Source organism: Prionailurus bengalensis, chromosome E2 (assembly GCF_016509475.1).
Source record: "Prionailurus bengalensis isolate Pbe53 chromosome E2, Fcat_Pben_1.1_paternal_pri, whole genome shotgun sequence".
Taxonomy (NCBI): Eukaryota; Metazoa; Chordata; class Mammalia; order Carnivora; family Felidae; genus Prionailurus; species Prionailurus bengalensis.
The window spans coordinates 10,912,348-10,931,980 of record NC_057352.1 but is presented as its reverse complement, the minus strand read 5'-3'; the positions used below and the strand labels follow the sequence as shown (position 1 = coordinate 10,931,980).

General features: G+C 56.5%; 2 protein-coding genes across 4 annotated transcripts in view; both read left to right on the top strand.

Moving 5' to 3' along the window:
* Positions 1-19,633, top strand: part of PNMA8C (PNMA family member 8C) — a 28,570-nt gene that overhangs the window by 2,807 nt on the left and 6,130 nt on the right. The window contains exon 2 of one of the 2 annotated variants that reach the window (XM_043600516.1): positions 10,177-10,394. The exons of the other annotated variant lie outside the window; for it this stretch is intronic. The gene's annotated coding sequence lies outside the window, so the exon portion shown is untranslated. Of the gene's footprint in view, positions 1-10,176; positions 10,395-19,633 lie in introns of those variants that run through there. 2 annotated transcript variants of the gene reach the window in all.
* On the top strand, positions 10,669-13,653 carry CCDC8 (coiled-coil domain containing 8). Of its 2 annotated transcripts, XM_043600499.1 has the most exons (2): positions 10,832-12,403; positions 12,452-13,653. In XM_043600499.1, exons 1-2 carry the CDS (start codon positions 11,477-11,479, stop codon positions 12,941-12,943), a joined length of 1,419 nt encoding a protein of 472 aa, XP_043456434.1. In that variant the 5' UTR covers positions 10,832-11,476; the 3' UTR covers positions 12,944-13,653. The 2 variants fall into 2 exon arrangements, with proteins under 2 accessions (XP_043456432.1, XP_043456434.1); XM_043600497.1 differs by having other exon boundaries at positions 10,669-13,653.

Here is a 19,633-nt window from a genome sequence, read left to right as displayed (position 1 = left end):
CCCTTCACCTTGGCAGCCAAGGTGCAGGGTGCAGGACCCACCCTCAGGCGGTCAGAAATTCCTCTCAGGTCCTTGCATTCCCAGCAAGTGTCAAGACCAAAGGCGTTTCTAGAGTTCGCTCGAGGGGCGCCTGGGTGGCGCAGTTGGTTAAGCGTCCGACTTCAGCCAGGTCACGATCTCGAGGTCCGTGAGTTCGAGCCCCGCGTCGGGCTCTGGGCTGATGGCTCGGAGCCTGGAGCCTGTTTCCGATTCTGTGTCTCCCTCTCTCTCTGCCCCTCCCCCGTTCATGCTCTGTCTCTCTCTGTCCCAAAAATAAATAAACGTTGAAAAAAAAATTAAAAAAAAAAAATAGAGTTCGCTCCCAGTGACAACCCAAAACCCGAACGCCCCTGATTTGTGTAAACTCCCCAAGCTGACTCTGCACCATCAGCCTCGACATCCCTTTTTGGTGTAAAGATTTCCCTGCCCTCCCCACGTGTGTCTTTGATCTTCTTGCCAAGTGCATCCAGGGTCTAGAAGTTTGTAGTTTTCTATTGATCTTTTTCGCCCTTGTAAGTTTCCAGCCTGGGCAAAGCCACTCACAGTGTATCTTTCTACTGTGTTCACTGTTTCCTTTTCCTCTGAGTCCCAAGTAGAACAAATGCTACACAGACCTCAGGCACGTTTGTTTGTTGCATGCTGTTCTCCCGTCAAGGCACAATCATTGCATCGTAACGAGGGACAGCGTGACATTTCTTACCGTCTCATCGCAGTGTCGGGGCTCTTCTTTGTGCTGATTGTGAGTTTCAGGTGTTTCCTCTCCACCGTTCATACTTGTGATCCACGACGTTGCGTGGTCGTTCACCGTGGCCCCTGAAACCAAACCTACCGCTTCTCAAGGTTTTCTGGAAGAATTTCCGGACAGAGCAAAGCAAGCGGTTGTGCAGAACTGTTAACGGTTTGAAGCCAGTTATCTGTGACTCGAGGCATGGCTGGCACACAGCAAATCCTGAGCGAAAATTCCCCAGGGGATGGGACACGCTGGCTGAGAGGAGCCTGCGGCTGGCCTCTGTAAACCCCCCATTTTCGAAAGCGGGTTCAGCTAAAACCCTTCATCGTTCTTTGCGGCTCAGGCCCTATTGTACAAATATGAACGTGTGAAATAAACGTTTGCGGATGCACTCACGGCATGCTCTTTGATATGTGGGGGGAATCCATGGGAGATCTCATTTGGAGAAACAATCTAGCTGCCGAAACAACATGTGGGGCTTTTTTTTTTTTTTTTAAGTTTATTTACTTTGAGAGAGCGCGCACACGGAGAGAGAGGCGGAGAGAGAGAAAACCACCCCCAAGCAGGCTGTCGGCGCAGAGCCTGATGCAGGGCTCGATCTCACCACCGAGAGATCGTGACCTGAGCGAAAATCAAGAGTCAGACGCTTAACCGACTGAGCCAGCCACATGCCCCTAAAAAAGCATTTTGAAAACTGCGTCCATGAGTTGCCCGAAGTTTTCCAGGGCTGGATGATTTTTTGTAAGGGGCGTCATCCTATCTCATGGCCAACGGAACACAAAACACACACTGCTTTTCTCTCCCAGTGGCTCCCAGGGGCTGAGGGAAAAGGTGAAATGGTTTATCTGGGATAAAAACAAGATCCAGTCCGTGTTCCAGGGACTGTGCCCAGTTTTCAGTACTCATTAATTCATTGTATCTTCCCAACCCCCAAGGTATGGCACTATGGATCCACAATCCCTTATCCAAAACCCTTGGGCCAGAGGTGCTTCAGAATTCAGAGAGTTGGAATTCAGGAATTTCAGAAAAGTGAGACAGTGTCTATGTTTTATGTTGTGTAATTCACCCCATGGACAGGTTGGGGCACCTCCCATAATCAAGCCTATTATATTAGTGTTCTGCAGGGAAATGTAGGATTTTGACATTAACGGAAATAAATTAAGACTATAAATAGCCCCGTGTCCTCCTAGATCTTGTCTCTAAATGTTTTCCTCCTTCTTGGGGGGGGGGGGGGGGTGATGCAAAGCTCTCCGAATGTTTTGGACCTCAGAAGGTTAGGGATGATGAGTTGTTCTATTCACACTACGGATAAGGAACATGAAGCTCAGGTTAGATGACCTGCCGGAACCACACAGGAAAGCTCAAGAAGGACCGAAGCCCGGGTCTTTCTGTGGACAGGCTGTGCTCCTGACGCAGGGCTGGGTCTCTCTGCGGCTCCTCCAACAGTGCTCCCTGAGGACCACGGATCCTGAAGGAGGGCTCTGAACCTTGGAGAGGCCAAGCTGTATCCGATTCCCATGGGACTGGCGCTGGTGATTCCCCATGGGTTCCCCAGATTGCCTCTCTGTGCTTCTGCACCCTGCTCTGCGCCCTGGGAGACCGACCACCCTGCATTACATTACCCAAGCTCCTTTGCCCATGACTTCCGGATGGGATCAGCCAATGGGAGGCAGCAGCGGAGGCAGGGGGGGCGGGAGGAGAGAGAGAGGTCGGGGTGTTTCTTCCCCGCTCTCTCGCTGCTGGGCTCCCTCTGTTTTCTGGAAATTGTCGTATCCTTCTAGGGTGATACATCTGTCTGTGTGGTCACTCCTCTGCCCACACTCCTCCTTGACTTCCATCCCCCTTCAGAAAGAAGCTGGACATCTTCATAACCCGCCCACCTCAGCACGCCATCTGACGACACTAGCCATCCCCAGACATGCTCCTAGCCACCTCAAAACCTTTGCCCCGTGTTATTGCCTCTGCCTGGGACACTCTTGTATGACTCCCACGGACTCTTACCCCTTAGGTCCCTTTTTCCAGGAAGCCTTCCAGGCCACCCCCAGGATGGATTGTTCCCCCTAGTTTATCTCCTTATAGCTCCCCTGTATTTTTCTGGCTTGGTATGTCTCCCGATGGTGATTAACTTATTTGTATAGATCTGTTGAATGCCAGTCTTCCTTGTAAGACTATGAGCTCCCAGAAGGCAGAGCTGGGTCTATCTCGTTGCCCACTATATCCTCTGGGCCCAGCACTGTATCTGGCACATAGTAGGTACTCAAGAAATGCATATACACGTGTGACTGTTTTCATATAGGTTGTATTTTCATTCAGAAACGGTAAAGCCATGAGATAAGGAGATGGCTGTCATTGAAAAGATAGTTAGGGGCACCTGGGTGGCTCAGTCGGTTGAGCGTCTGACTTCAGTTCGGGTCATGATCTCCCGGTTTGTGAGTTCGAGCCCCGCGTCGGGCTCTGTGCTGATGGCTCAGACCCCGGAACCTGCTTCGGATTCTCTGTCTCTCTTTCTCTCTGCCCCACCCCCGCTTGCACTCTGTCTCTCAAAAAAGAAAAGCATTAAAAATTTTTTTTGAGGGGCGCCTGGGTGGCGCAGTCAGTTAAGCGTCCGACTTCAGCCAGGTCACGATCTCGCGGTCCGTGAGTTCGAGCCCCGCGTCAGGCTCTGGGCTGATGGCTCAGAGCCTGGAGCCTGCTTCCGATTCTGTGTCTCCCTCTCTCTCTGCCCCTCCCCCGTTCATGCTCTGTCTCTCTCTGTCCCAAAAATAAATAAATGTTGAAAAAAAATTTTTTTTTGAAAGAAAGAAAGAGAAGATAGTTTGTTACATTCCATATTCTATCAAGAGGATGGGACATGTCACACCACGGGGTGCCATATGACGAAACACCAGCATTGGTCAGGAGGCAGAGGGAGGAGCAGGGGAAACCGTGGGCAAGAGCTTTTATTGTGGTTTCTGCGGGAAGGAATGGGTGAGGCACAGGGTAAGCAGTTTTATGATTGGCTAGGTTGAATAATTTCAGCAGATTCTGGGGTGTGGGGGCTGTCCCTTCTTGTCCGGGACCTGGCCCTGGGGTGAACAGAGCAGGTGGGCGGTGCCAGAGTGTGAGGGCCTGATAAAGGACATAGCTGGGGGTGTGGGCTCTGGGCTGGCCGGTTTGCATTCAAGGAACATGCTCCAAGGCCGGCACCACTTACTTTCTCTAGAGATTTCTTAACCCCGGCGGGGCAGCCCCTCAAGAGTCAGCGAGGCCCCAGACATCAGAGCGGCAGAATACGGAAAATAGGGGCACCTCAGTGGCGCAGTCGGTTAGGCATCTGCCTCTTGATTTCGGCTCAGGTCATGGTCTCACGGTAGTGGGATCGAGCCCCACGTCGGGCTCGGCACCTGCAGCGAAGAGCCTGCTTGGGGTTGTCTCTCTCTCTCTCTCTCTCTCTCTGCCCCTTCTCCATCTCTTGAAATAAACATTAAAAAAGAACACGGAAAATAAAAGACACAGTTGTTACGATAACACACATAGAACACCGACAAATATCTATGCACATCAGTAGTGGAACTGAATCTGAGATTCCTCGCATTGGCTCCCTAGGCATCCTGCCAGTTCAGGAAGCAGGTGCATCTGTCCCGTGTACGGTGAAGAACAGAGTTGGACCTATGGCCTGGGTTCAAGTCCCGACTCCTCCACTTCCCAGAGCATGGGCCTGGGCAAGCCACCTGACCTCCTGTGTCTCAGGTTGCTTACTTATAAAATGGGGGTAGTGGTAACTTAGTTCCCCAAGGGTGGGGAGGAGTGTACCCACGCAGACCTGTGAACGACTTAGCACAGCGGCTAAGAGGGAGAAAGCTGTTGAGCGTTGGCCACTGGGATCCTGGGTCTGGTGACTGTTGTGTTTCGCACGGACAAAGAACGCATTAGCCTGGTTTTACATCTCAGACTCCTGAACTAAATGTGTCCCCAGCGTCCTCAGAAGACAATCTGGTCTCTGTGTAACGACAAGTGGCTGCTTTGGAACCCGAACAGAGTAGCGAATACACCGAGGTAATACCCCTCGGGAGACAATACCCGACCCGCGCCCCCAGCATCAACGGGACACATGACGGAGAGAGCGTCCAAGGCTTCAGAGCTGCGCAGACAGACCTGGGTTCAAGTCCTGACTCTGCCACCGACTAGCTGTGTGCCTTCAGGGAGGTGACTTCACCTCTCTGGGCCTCGGTCCCCTCATCGGTAAAGTGGGGCTAATATGACCCATGCCACAGTTTCTTAGGAACCCTCTAAGGACAGAAATCAGATCCGTGGTTGGGAGTAGGCAGAAGGGGGGTGCCACGGAAGACACTAAGGAACTTTCTGGGGGATGATTGAGTCTTCCATATTTTTTCTTTTTTTTTTAATGTTTCTTTATTCTTGACAGAGTCATAGAAGCAGGTAACACCTGTACCTGATTCTGGGGGTCAGGAGACTACAACGGTAACACCTTCACTTGGGGGATGATGGTTCTTGAAAGACAAGGTCATAGAAGAAAACGTGGATGTTTTCATTTGGAATTTTCCTCATCCGAGGCTGGGGAATTACCCGCCACACCGCCGGGGTCTAGATTTGTTCCTTGCGCCTGTGGTAACAAATTACCACAAACCGGACAGCTCAGAAGAGCAGCAGTTTATTCCCTCGTGGTCCTGGGGGCCAGAAGTTCAACACCAAGGTGTCGGCGAGGCTGAGCTCCCTGTGAAGCCTCTAGGAGAGGGTCCTTCCTTCCTTCTTCCAGCTTCTGGTGGCTCCTGGTGTTTTCTGGGACGCCTGGGTGGCTCAGTTGGTTAAGCGACGGACTCTCGGTTTCGGCTCATGTCGTGAGCTCACTGTTCCTGAGTTCGAGCCCTGCATTGGGCTCTGTAGGGAGCACGGAGCCTGCTGGGGATTCTCTCTCACTCTCTCCCTCTCTCTCTGTCCCTCCCCTGCTCACATTCTCTCTCTCAAAATAAATAAACTTAAAAAAAAAAAAAAGGACACTCCTGATGCCCCACCCAGATAATCTAGGGTAATCTCATCTCAAAATCCTTAATTACATCTGCAAAGATCCTTTTCCAAATAAAATAACAATTTCAAATTCCAGGGATTTGGACTTGAAATCTGTCGGTAGCCACTATTCAAACTATTACAAGATCTCTGCAACTCCCACCCCTCTTTTAAGGGTCCCTCTATGTTGCTCAAATGGGAGAAACCCTAATGTCCAACGTGGCTCTTTGCAGGTGCTGTGTGGTATTTCCAAGTTCCTTCCCTGCTTCTGCCCAGCCCCACCAACCATCACCTCTGCCAGAGTCACTTGGAGAGATTTTTTTAAATGTTTATTCATTTATTTTTGAGAGAGAGAGAGGGAGATTGTGAGTGGGGGAGAGGCAGAGAGGGAAGGGGAGCATCCGAAGCAGGCTCCACACTGACAGCAGAGAGCCTGACGAGGGGCTCAAACTCACGAACCCTGAGATCATGACCTGAACTGAAGTTGGACGCTCAAGCGACTAAGCCACCCCGGTGCCACAGGGAAATTATTTTTTGTAACACAGTACCCCGCTCCCCACCCTAAGATGTTCTGATCCAAAAGGGTGAGCTCGGGAAATTGAGTGATTTCTAAAACTCTCCCCAGTGATTCTAATGTGCAAACCAGATTTGCGAATCACTGCCTTAGAGAAACGTGCTGCGTGAATGAATGAATGAATGAATGAATGATTTTTTCAAAAGCACAGCTATTCTAACTGCTGGCTTTGCTTCTACACTTGCCAAACAAGCTCCAGATTCTGGGTTGAAGAGGGGAGAGGCAGGGGTGGCCCGATATGCGGCTGGTTCTGGTGGTCAGAACGTGGATCACAAGGCTGCTTCCTGCCTTGTTTGTTGAGCACCTACTACGTCTTGTCAATTAACCCATTGATTAAAAACTGTAGATAATTAACATCCTGTTCATTCCAGACAGGGATCTGATTTCTGGGCATTTGAGACGGAGGACAAGTCTAGTGACCGTGCCAAGGTTACAAATGTCACCTGGGGCGGCCGGGGCGGTGGGGGAGGAAGTCTTCACGGATTGCCCACCAACCTTGTTCCTCATCCCCAACCTGCCACAGGCAACTGAGAAAATAAAGGAGCCGTTAAAGGTATAGGGGGTAGAACATAAGGAACCTGAGTGTTTCAAGGCTCTGTCACTTACTAGCTGTGTGGCTTTCTTTGGCCTCATCTTTTCTCATCAGAAAAATGGGAATAAATACTTTAAGAGGGGTTCTAAGGAGGAAAAGAAAAAAAATGCATAGGGACAGAGACAACGTAGGTGTCCAAAGTGAATAATTATCAGTATTATCATGTTCCCTGCTTTCGGGCATACCGACGAAAGGGGGAGTTGTCACAAAAAAAGAAAATCAAGATTGATCTGCATACACAGATACGGAAAGGCTTCAAGACAGGCTATGAAGTGAAAAAAGCAAAATTTATAGTTAATAGATCCGGTGCAATCCTGTCGTTCATTCACTCAACAAACATTTTGAGCGCCTGGGGTGCCTGGGAGGCTCAGTCGGTTGAGTGTCTGACTAACTCAGGTCATGATCTCGTGGACCATGAGTTGGAGCCCCCCGTTGGGCTCTGTGCTGACGGCTCAGAGCCTGGAGCCTGTTTCGGATTCTGTGTCTCCCTCTCTCTTATTCTCTGCCTACCTCCTCGCTGTGCTCTGTCTCTCTCTCTGTCTCTCTCTGACTCAAAAATAAATAAACGTTTAAAAAAAATTTTTTAATATTTTGAGCACCTATCAGTACTGTTCCAGGTTCTGAGACTTTAACAGCGAACAAACTAGAAAAACAGCCCACCCCTCATGGGGCATGTATTCTAATAGTGTGAGACAACAAATAAATAAGAAAATACTAGGAAGTGGTAAGTACTATGATAAAAATAATTCAGAATGATGTGGAAAATCCACCCTCCCCCGGGGGAAATTCTAAAATTACACATGTAAGCTTTATTTTATTTATTTATTTATTTATTATTATTATTATTGGAAAAGTACAGAGGTATTTCACTGTGGTTACTTTGGGGCACGGGGAGGCCGGAGGCCGGCAGAGGGAGACTTGTTTTTCATTTTATACCTTTCTCTAACTTCATTTTCTCTCTTCTTTTTTTTTTTTTTTTTTTTTTTTTAGTTTGTTTCAGAGAGACAGAGAGAGGGAGAACAATCGGGGGAGGAACAGACAGAGAGGGAGAGAGAGAGAGAATCCCAGGCAGTCTCTGCACTGGGCTCAAACCCAGATCATGACCTGAGCCAAAATCAAGAGTCAGACACTCAACCGACTGAGCCACCCAGGCGCCCCAGGGGTTGGCAATTTTTGTAAGAACGTTGACCTTTTGCGGTTTTCATTTCTAAGATAACGTTCCCCTCCCTCCTCCCCCCCTCCCCCAAGCTTTTTACCAATTACAGAAACCAAATGTCTGATCTGCGAGAGGTCATTCCGCTCGCAAGTCTTGACTTTTCCGACCTGGATTCTTAAACCAGTATTTCTCAAACGGGGGGCCTCGGGATTCTTAGTTTCGGGTGGCTTTTCAGGGAGGCTGATTGGGGAATCGGGCCTAGAGAAAGGAGATGAAGCCTAGAAAAGGCTCTGCCCCGCCCCCGCCGCCCCAGCCCTCCCCTCCCCTCCGCGGGCCGACTCGCGCTGCGGAGCGCGTCTCCTCGTTGCCGGGGAGACCGCTCGCGAGGCTCCAAACCTCGCACCAGGGAGGGGCGGGGCGGTGGGAGGCGGGGCGGGGCGGTGGGAGGCGGGGCGGGGCGGTGGGAGGCGGGGCGGGGCGGTGGGAGGCGGGGCGGGGCGGTGGGAGGCGGGGCGGGGCGGTGGGAGGCGGGGCGGGGCGGTGGGAGGCGGGGCGGGGCGGTGGGAGGCGGGGCGGGGCCTCAGCGCGCCGGCCGGGAAGGAGCTGGTGTGAGCGAGAAAATCCGGCAAAGCCCAGCGGCCTGGCTCTGCAAAGGCGAAAACAACCCGAATGAGCCAATACTTGTGCACAGGCCTCGCGGAGATCTTCACCAACCCCTGCCCGCCGAGCATCTCCCTTCCCTTCCCTCTCTCTCTACACATCTGCCTGGTTCCTTCGAGAATTAAATAAAATCCCACGTCGTGAGTTAAATACAATCACATGTATTCATGGGGCGCTTGGGTGGCTCAGTCGGGTAGGCAGCCGACGCTTGATTTCGGCTCTGATCGTGATCTCACGGTTTGTGGGTTCCAGCCCCACATTGGGCTCTGTGCTCACAGCTCCCAGCCTTCTTCGGATCCTGTGTCTCCTCCTCTCTGCCCCTTCCCCACTTGTCCCCCACCTTCACTCTCTCTCAAAAAAAAAAAATGTTAAAAAAAAGTTTTTTAATTACATGTGTTCATTTTTACACTTTGTATTTATGTCATTATTTCACAGGTTTTTTTTAACTATTGCTGAAATTTTTCTTTTTAAACAGATTGTATATTTCATTATAATTGGTTTCCTTTGTAATCCAGTGAATGTAATTCCTTTTTTTTTTTTTTAATGTTTATTTATTTTGGGGAGAGAGACAGAATGCGAGCGGGGGAAGGGGAGAGAGAGAGGGAGACACAGAATCCGAAGCAGGCTCCAGGCTCTGAGCTGTCAGGACAGAGCCGGATGCGGGGCTCAGTCTCACCAACAGCAAGATCATGACCTGAGCGGAAGTGGAACCTTAACCAACTGAGTCACCCAGGAGTCCCAGTGGATGCAATTCTATGCACTGAAAAACTTTATCTTGAAATGCAACCCGTAGCACTTAGGAAGGGTTGGGCGCCTGGGCGTCTCAGTCGGTTGAGCTACCGACCAGGTCAGGTCACAATCTCGCGGTCTGTGAGTTCGAGCCCTGAGTCGGGCCCTATGCTGACAGCTCAGAGCCTGGAGCCTGCTTTGGGTTCTGTGCCTCCCTCTCTCTCTGCCCCTCTCCCGCTCATGCTCTGTCTCAGAAATAAACGTTAAAAAAAAAATTTCTTTTAAAAGAAAGGGTTAAGGATTCCTCAGATGAAGGACCTTGGAGAGGGTAGAGGCCACCCTATATTTGGCGGGTGTAGGGAGTGTAGAATGACCTTGAGCAGAGGGAAATTGCCAAGAGAAGGTGGGCCCATAACATTCTGGGCATTGGGAGCAGCAAGTGCAAAGGCCCTGAGGCTGGTGTCTCTGATGAACAGCGAAGAGGCAGGTGTGTCTGGAGGTGATGGAGTCAGCGAGGAGGAGAGAAGGAAAGCGGAGGAGGTGTGCTAGGGCTTTGTGGACGGTGGTGAGGACTTCGATTTTACTGAGTAAACTGGAGGAGTTTTGAAAGAATAGAGACGGCGCTGACTTAAGTTGTTAACAGATCCCTCCAGCTGCCGGGCTGGGGAGGATTGCAGGCAGTGAGAGGGAAGCTTTTTACGTGGCTGCATAGTATTTCACTGGGAGAACCGGACAACCGGGCCAGTCCCTCCTGATGAACACTGAGGTCCATTCATTCACGCGAACATCTTTACTGAGCCCCTACTGTGTGCGGAGTCCCACGCTGGAGGCTGGCACAAGAAGGCCCTGGTACCAATTTCTCCGCCAAGACGCATGGCAGGTACCAAAAGTCCCACGGTGCGAAAAGGTAACGGACACCGCCAGTGGCCTTCAAAAGGACTGCCCCGTTAGCGCACCCACCTTCCAGGGCTTGGCTGGAACCCGCACGTTTAGAATGGCAGGTTGGGGAACTGCCGCCTTTCTGGCGAAAGGTGCTGACGTGGGGCCTCGGCGGGCGATCGGCTGGGGAAGCGACGGCCCCAGCGAGGCCCCGCAGCGCGGCCACACCCCTGTGCGGGAGGGGAGCGAGGGCGCCCCGAAGGGAGTGGACAGCCCCCCTGTCAGTCTTCCCGAGTCGGGGAGTGTAAGATGAGAAGGGGGAAGGTGGGCCTCCCCTTCGGGGAGAGCGAGGAGGAACTTCCTGCCCGCGCGCGCGCTCCTCGGTCCCGAGCGCGCGGGCTGGGAGGCCGTAGGCGCGTCAAGGTCAGCCTGGACGGGGGTGGCTGCCTGCCTGGGGGCGGGAGACCCTCCCGGGGGGCTGGGCTGCGGCCTCCGAGCGCCTCGGCCATATTGAACAGCCACGGCTGAGTCGTCTTTGTCTGCGAAGTCCTCTCCCAAGCTGCAGGCGAGTCCCCGAGGCAGGAAGAGCCACGGGGCAGCCCGTGCGCCCCAACTCGGAGCCCGTGCACCGCGTTCGCAGCTGGCCGGTGGGCTTTGAGCCTCAGGACCCATCTCACCCCCGGCCCACGTAAGCATCCCCGGGGGTTGGTTCCCGCCAGTCCTTGGTGGGGAGCCGGACTTGACCAAGACTGGACTCGGTTGCGGGCAGAGAAGTTAGGAGGGGCTGGCTCCTCCTTGGCTGGAGAGGTGAGACCCTCCGGGCAGTTCGGCCGCGACCCCCCCACCCCCAAGACCCAGGCCTACTTGTAGTTTGGGGTCGTTGCCCCCACCCCAGCTTTCACCCTGGAGATCTTAAAGACCCTCGAGAAAAGCCACGTGGGGGGCTGGTTCCCCTGGGGCTTCCTCCCTTCCCCCGACTGCCTGATCCTGTGGAGCGTCCCAGATGTCTGCAAAGATGTGGATCTGGATGTCCTCGTGGAAGCCTTGAAACCCGTGGGGACCTTTAAGAAGATTGGCAAGGTGTTCCGCAGGGAGGAGGACTCCACGGTGGGGATGCTGCAGATCGGGGAGGACGTCGACTATTTGCTCATCCCCCGGGAGGTCAGGCTGGCCGGGGGCGTGTGGAGGGTCATCTCCAAGCCGGCCACCAAGGAGGCCGAATTTCGGGAGCGGCTGACCCAGTTTCTGGAGGAAGAAGGCCGCACGCTGGAGGACGTGGCCCGCATCATCGAGAAGAGCACCCCACACCCGCCCCAGCCCCCCAAGAAGCCCAAGGAGCCCCGAGTGAGGAGGAGAGTCCCGCAAATGGTGACCCCTCCCCCGCGGCTGGTCGTGGGCACCTATGACAGCAGCAACGCCAGCGACAGCGAGTTCAGTGACTTCGAGACCTCCAGAGGCAAGGGCGACAAGGGTCACAACGGCCCGGGGCGCGGCAGGAGGGTGCGCAAAATGCCTGTCAGTTACCTGGGCAGCAAATTTCTGGGGAGCGACCTGGAAAGCGGGGATGACGAGGAACTGGTGGAGGCCTTCCTGCAGCGAGGGGAGAAGAAGCCCAGCGCGCCACCTGCCCGCCGCCGCGTGAACCTGCCGGTGCCCATGTTTGAGGACAACCCCAGGCCGCAGCTGTCCAAGGCGGACAGGTGGCGAGAGTACGTCAGCCAGGTGTCCTGGGGGAAGCTGAAGCGGAGGGTGAAGGGCTGGGCGCCGAGGTCCAGCCCCGAGGTGGGCGAGGCCCGGCAGGCCTCTCCCAGGGTGGAGAGGGACGGGGCATGGGCGCCAGGCAGGGCCAGCCTGGGGGATAATGTGGGCAACGCAGGAGGCGGCCAGGCGCCCGAGACTGCCCCAAGACGATGGAGGCCCAGAATCAACTGGGCCTCTTTCCGCCGTCGTAGGAGGGAGGAGGCAGCAGCATCCACAGTTCAGGTGGCAGAGGCTGCAGACGATCAGAGGGCAGAGGCTGCAGATGATCAGAGGGCAGAGGCTGCAGACGATCGGGGGGCAGAGGCTGCAGACGATCGGGGGGCAGAGGCTGCAGACGATCAGGGGGCAGAGGCTGCAGACGATCAGGGGGCAGAGGCTGCAGGTAATCAGAGGGTGGAGGCTATAGCTAATCAGAGGGCAGAGGCCATACCCGTCCAGGGGGCAGAGGCCGAGGATAATCCCAGGGCAGAAGCCATAGCTGTCCAGAGGGCAGAGGTTGCAAATAATCGAAGGGAAGGGGCTGCAGATAATCAGAGGGCAGAGGCCCCAGTTGTCCAGGAAGCTGAAGCCTCAGCTGCCCGGGTGGCCACAGGGGCAACCCAGGGAGCTAGGGCCCGGAAACAGGTCAAGACAGTGAGGTTCCAGACTCCTGGACGTTTCTCATGGTTTCGCAAGCGGCGGAGAGCCTCCTGGCACACTCCTCGGTTGCCAACCCTGCCGGAGAGAGTCCCCAGGGCAGGCGAGGCCAGGAGCCTTAGGGTGTTGAGGGCAGAGGCCAGAGCAGAAGCAGAGCAGGGAGAACGAGAAGACCAGCTGTGAGGTGAGGGCAGGGGTGCCCCGGACCACACCGCCACCGGCCACGCTCTTGGCCACACAAGGCACGGTCCTCCTCTCCCGCACTTGGATGGAGACGCTCTTCCTGCCTCCGTACTTGAAAATGGAGGTTGGGGCGCCTGGGTGGCTCAGTCGGTTGGGCATCCGACTTCGGCTCAGGTCATGATCTCGCGGTTGGTGAGTTCGAGCCCCGCGTCGGGCTCTGTGCTGACAGCTCAGAGCCTGCTTCGGATTCTGTGTCTCCCTCTCTCTCTGCCCCTCCCCTGCTTGCGCTCTGTCTCTCAATAATAAATAAACGTAAAAAAAAAAAATAAAAAAAAGAAAGAAAGAAAATGGAGGTGAAGCAAGGGCCAGGCCGTGGACCTCCCCCCTCTACCCCACATCCCTCTTTCTTGTTAAAATTCGTTCATGCATTGAGTTTTTTTTAAATACAGACTCTTTCTGGACACCCAAAGAATGTAAAGAAAGAGACCCATGGGGAAGAGTTGCATCACCTATGATCTGAACTTGCTCATATGCAGCTTTAGGTGCTCGGCTTGAAAAAAAAAAAAGGGGGAGGGGGGAAAGACTGGGGAGAAATTCCCTCCCCTCCCCCTCCCCCCTCTCCTTTCTGCCTGCGGACTTAGCATTGACGGCCTCCTTGAACTTAAAAATGGGCGCCAGCCAACATGCAAATAAAAATGTTTACAAAGCGATCTTTTCCTGGCTTTGGACCTGGCCACTGAGGAATGCGCCAGGGTGATCTTGTCACTCCCTTGTGTCCCCTCCAGTCCCACCCTCTAAGATGGTGACCTGTGTTTATGTCGCTTTGCGGGCCATTCCCTCCCTTCCCCGTACACCCCCCCCCCCCGCTGTGCCCCCTGGGTTCCGGCCCAGGGCCCACAGTTTACACATTTCACCTGACCCTGGTTACAAGGTAGAGAAGAAGGGGAGCGTGTCCACAATTCAGATCCCGGGGCCCTTGACACCAGAGCTGCGGATTCGCTGAAGGTGGCTGTGCGGCCCAGGAATCTGTTTCCATTAAGCCCCACCAACATCCCCAGGGGCAGACTGGCCACAGGCCACATCGGAAACGCTTTGCAGGGCGCCTGGGTGGCTCAGTCCGTCAAGCGTCCTTGACTTCAGCTCAGGTCATGATCACGATGGCGGTTCGCGGGTTCGAGCCTCACCTCAGGCTCTGCGCCGACAGCTCGGAGCCCGGAGCCCGCTTTGGATTCTGTCTCCCTCGCTCTCCGCCCCTCCCCTGCTCGCGCTCTGTCTCTCAAAAATGAATAAACGTTAAAAAAAACTCTTTGCAATAGAAACAGTCCAAAAAGCAGGATTGCGGCGTAGCGTGTAGTGGGCTGTGACTGGTGCTTATAATCAGGGAGAGATTGGGTTGCTAGGGCCCCGTGGGCACTGGTGGGCATCTCTCTGTATCCCCCAACCCCAACTCCACCAGTGAAAACCAGCAAACGGCCACACCCCAGCCTAGCTGAAGGCCGGAGGAAAGGGAGGTCGTGGAGCAGGGAGGCCTGAAGGCCAGCCCTGTCCTGTGCCTGCACTCCTGGCCTGAGCTTCTCAGTTTTGTTTTGGAACTAAAGAATGACATGCTGTCACCTGCTCCCTCCCCGGAAGTAGTCGCTGCTAAGAGGCCCTTTGCACCTGTGGGGTTTGGAAGAAAGACAGGGTGTGGACCCCACCGGGAGGGATGGACTTGGCTGCGGGCGAGGAAATAACCAGGCTGGACCCGGCCATTCCAGGAGTGCCCAGCCTTCTGGCATCCAGGTGAGTGGTGGCCTGGGGTCTGTGACTGCTGACCGTCTGGGAGACCAGCAGCCATGTGACCACGGGGGGCCTAGCCTGCTTGGGTTGCCTGAAGGTGACAGAAGGTGGGAGCAGAGATTGCCAGAGACACCAGGAGAGGCTCAGGGGTCTGGGGCAAAGCCAAACACCCGCCGATTCTCGGTTTGTCGCTCGCACCCCAGCGTTACAGGCACGAGCATACATCAAGGCCCGGAAAGCAGAGGTCCCTGGGGTTACCTGAAATTCTACCAGGGTTTTTATACTATTTTTTTTTAAGCTTATTTATTTTGAGAGAGAGAGCGCGCACAAAGGGGAGGGGCAGAGGGAGGGAGACAGAATCCCAAGCAGGCTCCATGACGTCAGGGCTGAGCCCAACACGAGGCTCAAACTCACAAACCGTGAGATCACGACCTGAGCCGGAATCAAGAATCCCACGCTTGACCGTCGGAGCCACCCAGGTGCCCCAATACTATTTATAATCCAAGGGGATTTCATTTACTGCTTGAAGGGCCCAGTCCCCAAATGCAACCCACCTGATGCCTCCAGGGCTGTGGTTTCAAACATACCAGGATTTTCTTGGAGAGAAGCCCCAGAAAACTAGAATGTCGTCTCCAGACCAGGCTTTGTCTGGATGTGCCCAGCCACCCCTAGATGTCCCCAAAGGGAAAAATAATGGAACACCTCCACCCTGCAACACGGTGGTGTGACAGGACAAGAGAAACCTGTCATGGGGGGACGTTCGGGGGGACAGAGTAAGGAGGGATTTGGATCCTGGGTCACCCTTAGCACCAACCCTTACAAGCTGTGCAAACTTGGCTGGTTACTTAACCTCTTTGTGCCCCTACTTACTCATCTGAAAGGGGGATCTTTCTAGATACGGAGCTTTCCTCCCAGGGCTGGTGAAGGACTGAAGGAGATGTAATGTGTTGGAATTCAAATCCGCCTCAACGGACATCGTCTGTCCTATTCCTGTTATACACCAGAGGCGGTCAGTTCCTCACGAGACATCTCAGCCCTGATTGGGGCCCCCGGGGACGGTGGTTTCCCCATCCTGGCTGGTGTGGAATGACCCGGGAGCTTTCAAACACCCCCGCCCAGCCCGCACGCTCAGGGACGCTCACCGAACTGGCGCAGGTGTGGCTGGGGCATCCAGAGCCCTAAGGCTTCCAGATGATTCCACTGTGCACCCGGGACTGCGAACGGATCCCCCCAGGGCTCCGGGAGATAATCAGACCCCACAGCAGGCCCGTCTCAAGCTGGGCGTGCATCAGAATCATCTGGAAGGCCTTCTAAGACACAGACTTGCAGGATCCCAACCCCAAGTCATTCCTTCCGTCTGGGGTGGGCTCAAGGATATGCATCTCTAGCTCCAGCGGAGGCTGATGCTGCTGATCTCGGGACTCCCTTGACGGGCCGCTGCCTGACGTTCAAAGGCCACGTGGAGCTTTGGCCCTTTAAGGTCCTGGGCCAGTGGCTGCAGCCTCCGGCGCCCTCCGGGGGAGCCCGCGCCGCGCGCCTTTAACCAGCGGTCCTGGGGCGCCCCCTGGCGGGAGGCGCGGGAGCCGCAGGTCGTGCGGGCTCTCTCCCCTCTCGCGAGGGGTGGGACGTGGGCAGGGGGCGGCGCCGGCCGACCCCGGAGCCCTCGACCTCCCCTGCGGAAGATGTGGGAGCCGACCCCGTTCCCAGGAGCGCCGGGACCCGAGCTGGCCGACGGGGCGGACGGGTCCGGCCCGAGCGTGCGGGCCGAGGTGGGGTCGGGGACGGGGTAAAGGGACACCGCGGCCACGTGGTCTGGAACGGTTCCGCGGTTCCGCGAGGGAGCCCCGGAGGAGGACGAATCCGGGTTCGAGCTCCCTTGCCCCGCCCCGGAGCCTCCCTTTCCTCGTCTGGGAAATGGCAGTGAAAACCTGCCTTCCTCCAATTCCCCCACGCCTAGTCTGTGCGCAGAATCCAATAAGGACGCACACGACGGCCCGAATCTCTCCCCCACCAACTGACCCCGCGGGGACACAAACAGCGCGGGAGGCTGGCCCCGGTGGGGTCCGTGATCCCACGTGAGCGACCCCTAGGCTCGCGCCTCCCGAAGGAGCCTCCCTCGGGCACCGGCCCGCCCCAGCCCTCACCTCTTCGGGTCTTCGCCCAAAGGTCGCCTTGTCAGCGAGGGCTGCCTGGCCCCCGCCCCCCGAACTAGGCGCCGATCGCAAACCCTGCGCCGCGCATGCTCGCCCCGCGGCCTCCCGGTGTCGTGCATCAGCGTGCACTTCTCCGGCAGCGTCTTTTGTCCGTCCCCGGGCCCACGACGCTCCGCAAGGGTCTGCACTTGGCGTGCGTCCTGCCGCCGCGCCAGCGCCGAGCACCGGGCCTGGCTCCGGGTCCGGCTCCGGGTCCCGCGCGGCCCGCCCCGTCCCTCCCGCCTCCTCCCGGCCGCCACCGAGAGGTGTCCTCGGTGTCCTCGGGGCCGCGGGCCCTCGGGCGCGGGGGACAGCGGGAAGGCGGGGGGCGGGGGAAGCTCTCCGGGAGCCGCTCGCGCTGCGGCGTGGGCGGCAGGGACGCGGGCCCGGGGCTCCCGGGTCCCTCCTCGGGGAAGTCTGCTGCTTGGTGGAACCCTTCAGCGTGGCGACCTGGGCTCCGGGCTGCAGCGGTACCTCCCCTGGGGGCCCCTGGGCCACCTGCCCTGCCCTTCTGCACTTTGGCCGGCGATGCCCGCGTCACCCATTCCCTCCACGAACCTCCCCCTCCGACAGATACAGTCCGTGGGTCATCTGAAAACACGTGGGCGTGGCAGGTGGCTGTCAGAGCTCTGAAAAAGGGGGCATGTGAGGGGAGGGTTACATTTTTCGCGGGGTGGTCAGGGAAGCCCTCCCTGGGACTGGGACAGTTGAACAAAGGCTGGATTGAAGTGAAGGATGGAGCCGTGCAAATGTCCTGGGGAGAAGCACTCCAGGCCGCGGAAGGGGTGGGGGGGGGTGGGGGTGGGCAGCAGGTGCAAAGGCCCTGAGGCAGGAATAGGCCCCAAATGTTAATCTGTAGGGACAAAGAAAAACTCTACAGGGTTTGGGGAAGGGAGACACCGAATCACACATCAGACTGATCTAAAAGGGCCCCTCTGTGGCCTGTAGCCATGTATGGATGAGGACTCCGAAGGGAGGCAGGACCCCAGGGAGGAGTGGAGATAGTTCCCCTCAGTCTGGGTCCATGGCAGATCTATGGCACAAGGGCCAGGGGACAGGCCTTGAGCTGAAGCGTGGGAGTTGGGTGCTGGGCATAGACAGCAACAGGCCACAGAGCAGGGTGAAGGATCCACATGGGCACCAGGGTGAGGTAGACTTGGGGGGAGACCAACCTGGGGGTTAGGGAATAGAGCAGGGACAGGGGCCACCAGATTGGAGGCAGGAGGGGAGTGGGTTAAGAACCAGATTTAGGGGTGATGGCTGGGCCCCAGAAAGTGCAGCTGGGTGGGCCAAGAAACGGTGTCGGGGACAAGGACCTGAAGGTTATGGAGGGCTGGGACCCGGACCCGCCAAGAGACAATTACACAGCAACAGACGCCTGAGGTTGGAGGTGGAGAAGGAGGCCAGGAGTGGGGGCAGAGAAAAGTCCAAGGATGGCAGGATTTATACGGCTGCAGTTAGGCCAGGGGCCTGGGTGGGGGTACGGCCACGGAAGGACACTGGGGGCAAAGCAGTGACAGGGCAGTCCCAGAGTGGTGGCCCAACCTCAGACACTCCCCTCCCCCTTCGTCCAGAGCACATTGAGACCAGACCAGAAGGCTCCATTCGCTTTCCTGAGGGGCCCCGGGGGACAGGGGCTCCAGGAGAGGAGCCCAGGGATGCTCCGCCCTCCTGCCCCGCCCCCAGGCGGCTGCAGAGGCCACTCAGACCAGGGCCATCGCCCCCAGGGAGGACGGGCTTCCTCCCCAGCCCCAGGGCATCCTGACTGCTGCCAGGTGATCTCAGTCACTGTCCCATGGAGGTCCCTGCAGCCCTGAAGGAGACTCCTCCCCGTGTAACTGAAGCATTCTGGTGTCCCGAGGTGGGGGTCGGACAGTGCAGTCCAGCCGTGGGGACACCCCCAGCCCCCTGTGCCTTCCTGGAGACGTGGAGGGAGGGCTCTCCTGGCACGATGGGCCCGTCACCGCCTGGGGACGGGAACTCTGGCCCAGGCACACACGCAGCCCCAGGACCAGGGGACGAGAAACAGCAGCCAGCCCAGAACGAGGGTCCACCTCCCCACCCGGACACCGCCGGGCACTGAAGCAGCTACGCGGGGACAGCAGGTGCTGACCGGACAGCGCGGAGCCGAGAGCCTGGGGGCTCAGGGCTGGGCTGCAGCTCCCTCCTGGGGACATTCCGTCCTCTCAACACAAGACCCTGGGCGGCTCCTGCACTGGCTGGACTGGCCCTGCCCCCTCAGGCGCCGCCTCGGGGTCCTTCCCGTGTTTAATTCACTCAGAGGGAGAAACGGGGACCCTTCATCCTCTTAAGCCGGGGCTGCAAGGCCAGCGCCTAGGGGTCGGTCAGCCCACGGGACCCGAGGAAGGGGACAGCTGTAGGGACAACGGGGATGGGGGGGGGTGAGGGGACCCCAGGCCTGTTGGAAGTGCGCGGCCCTCACTGCCACGGACAGAAGCCAGAAATCGGGATTTTATGTGATCTACCCGGAGGTGCAAATTTTGGCCAATAATTGAGATGTCTGGGAATCCCTGGGCGGCCTGAGTGGAAGATTCAGCCCGGGACGGTGGCAGGTGGCCAGCCTTGGCCTGGAAGAGCTGGGTCCCTTGTCTCAGCTGTGGCTGAGGGGGGCAGGGCTGCTGCTCTTTCCTCTTGCTTCCTCCTCCTCCTCCCCTGCCCCCACCCTTCCCACCTCTCCTCTCTCCTCTTCTCCCACGGG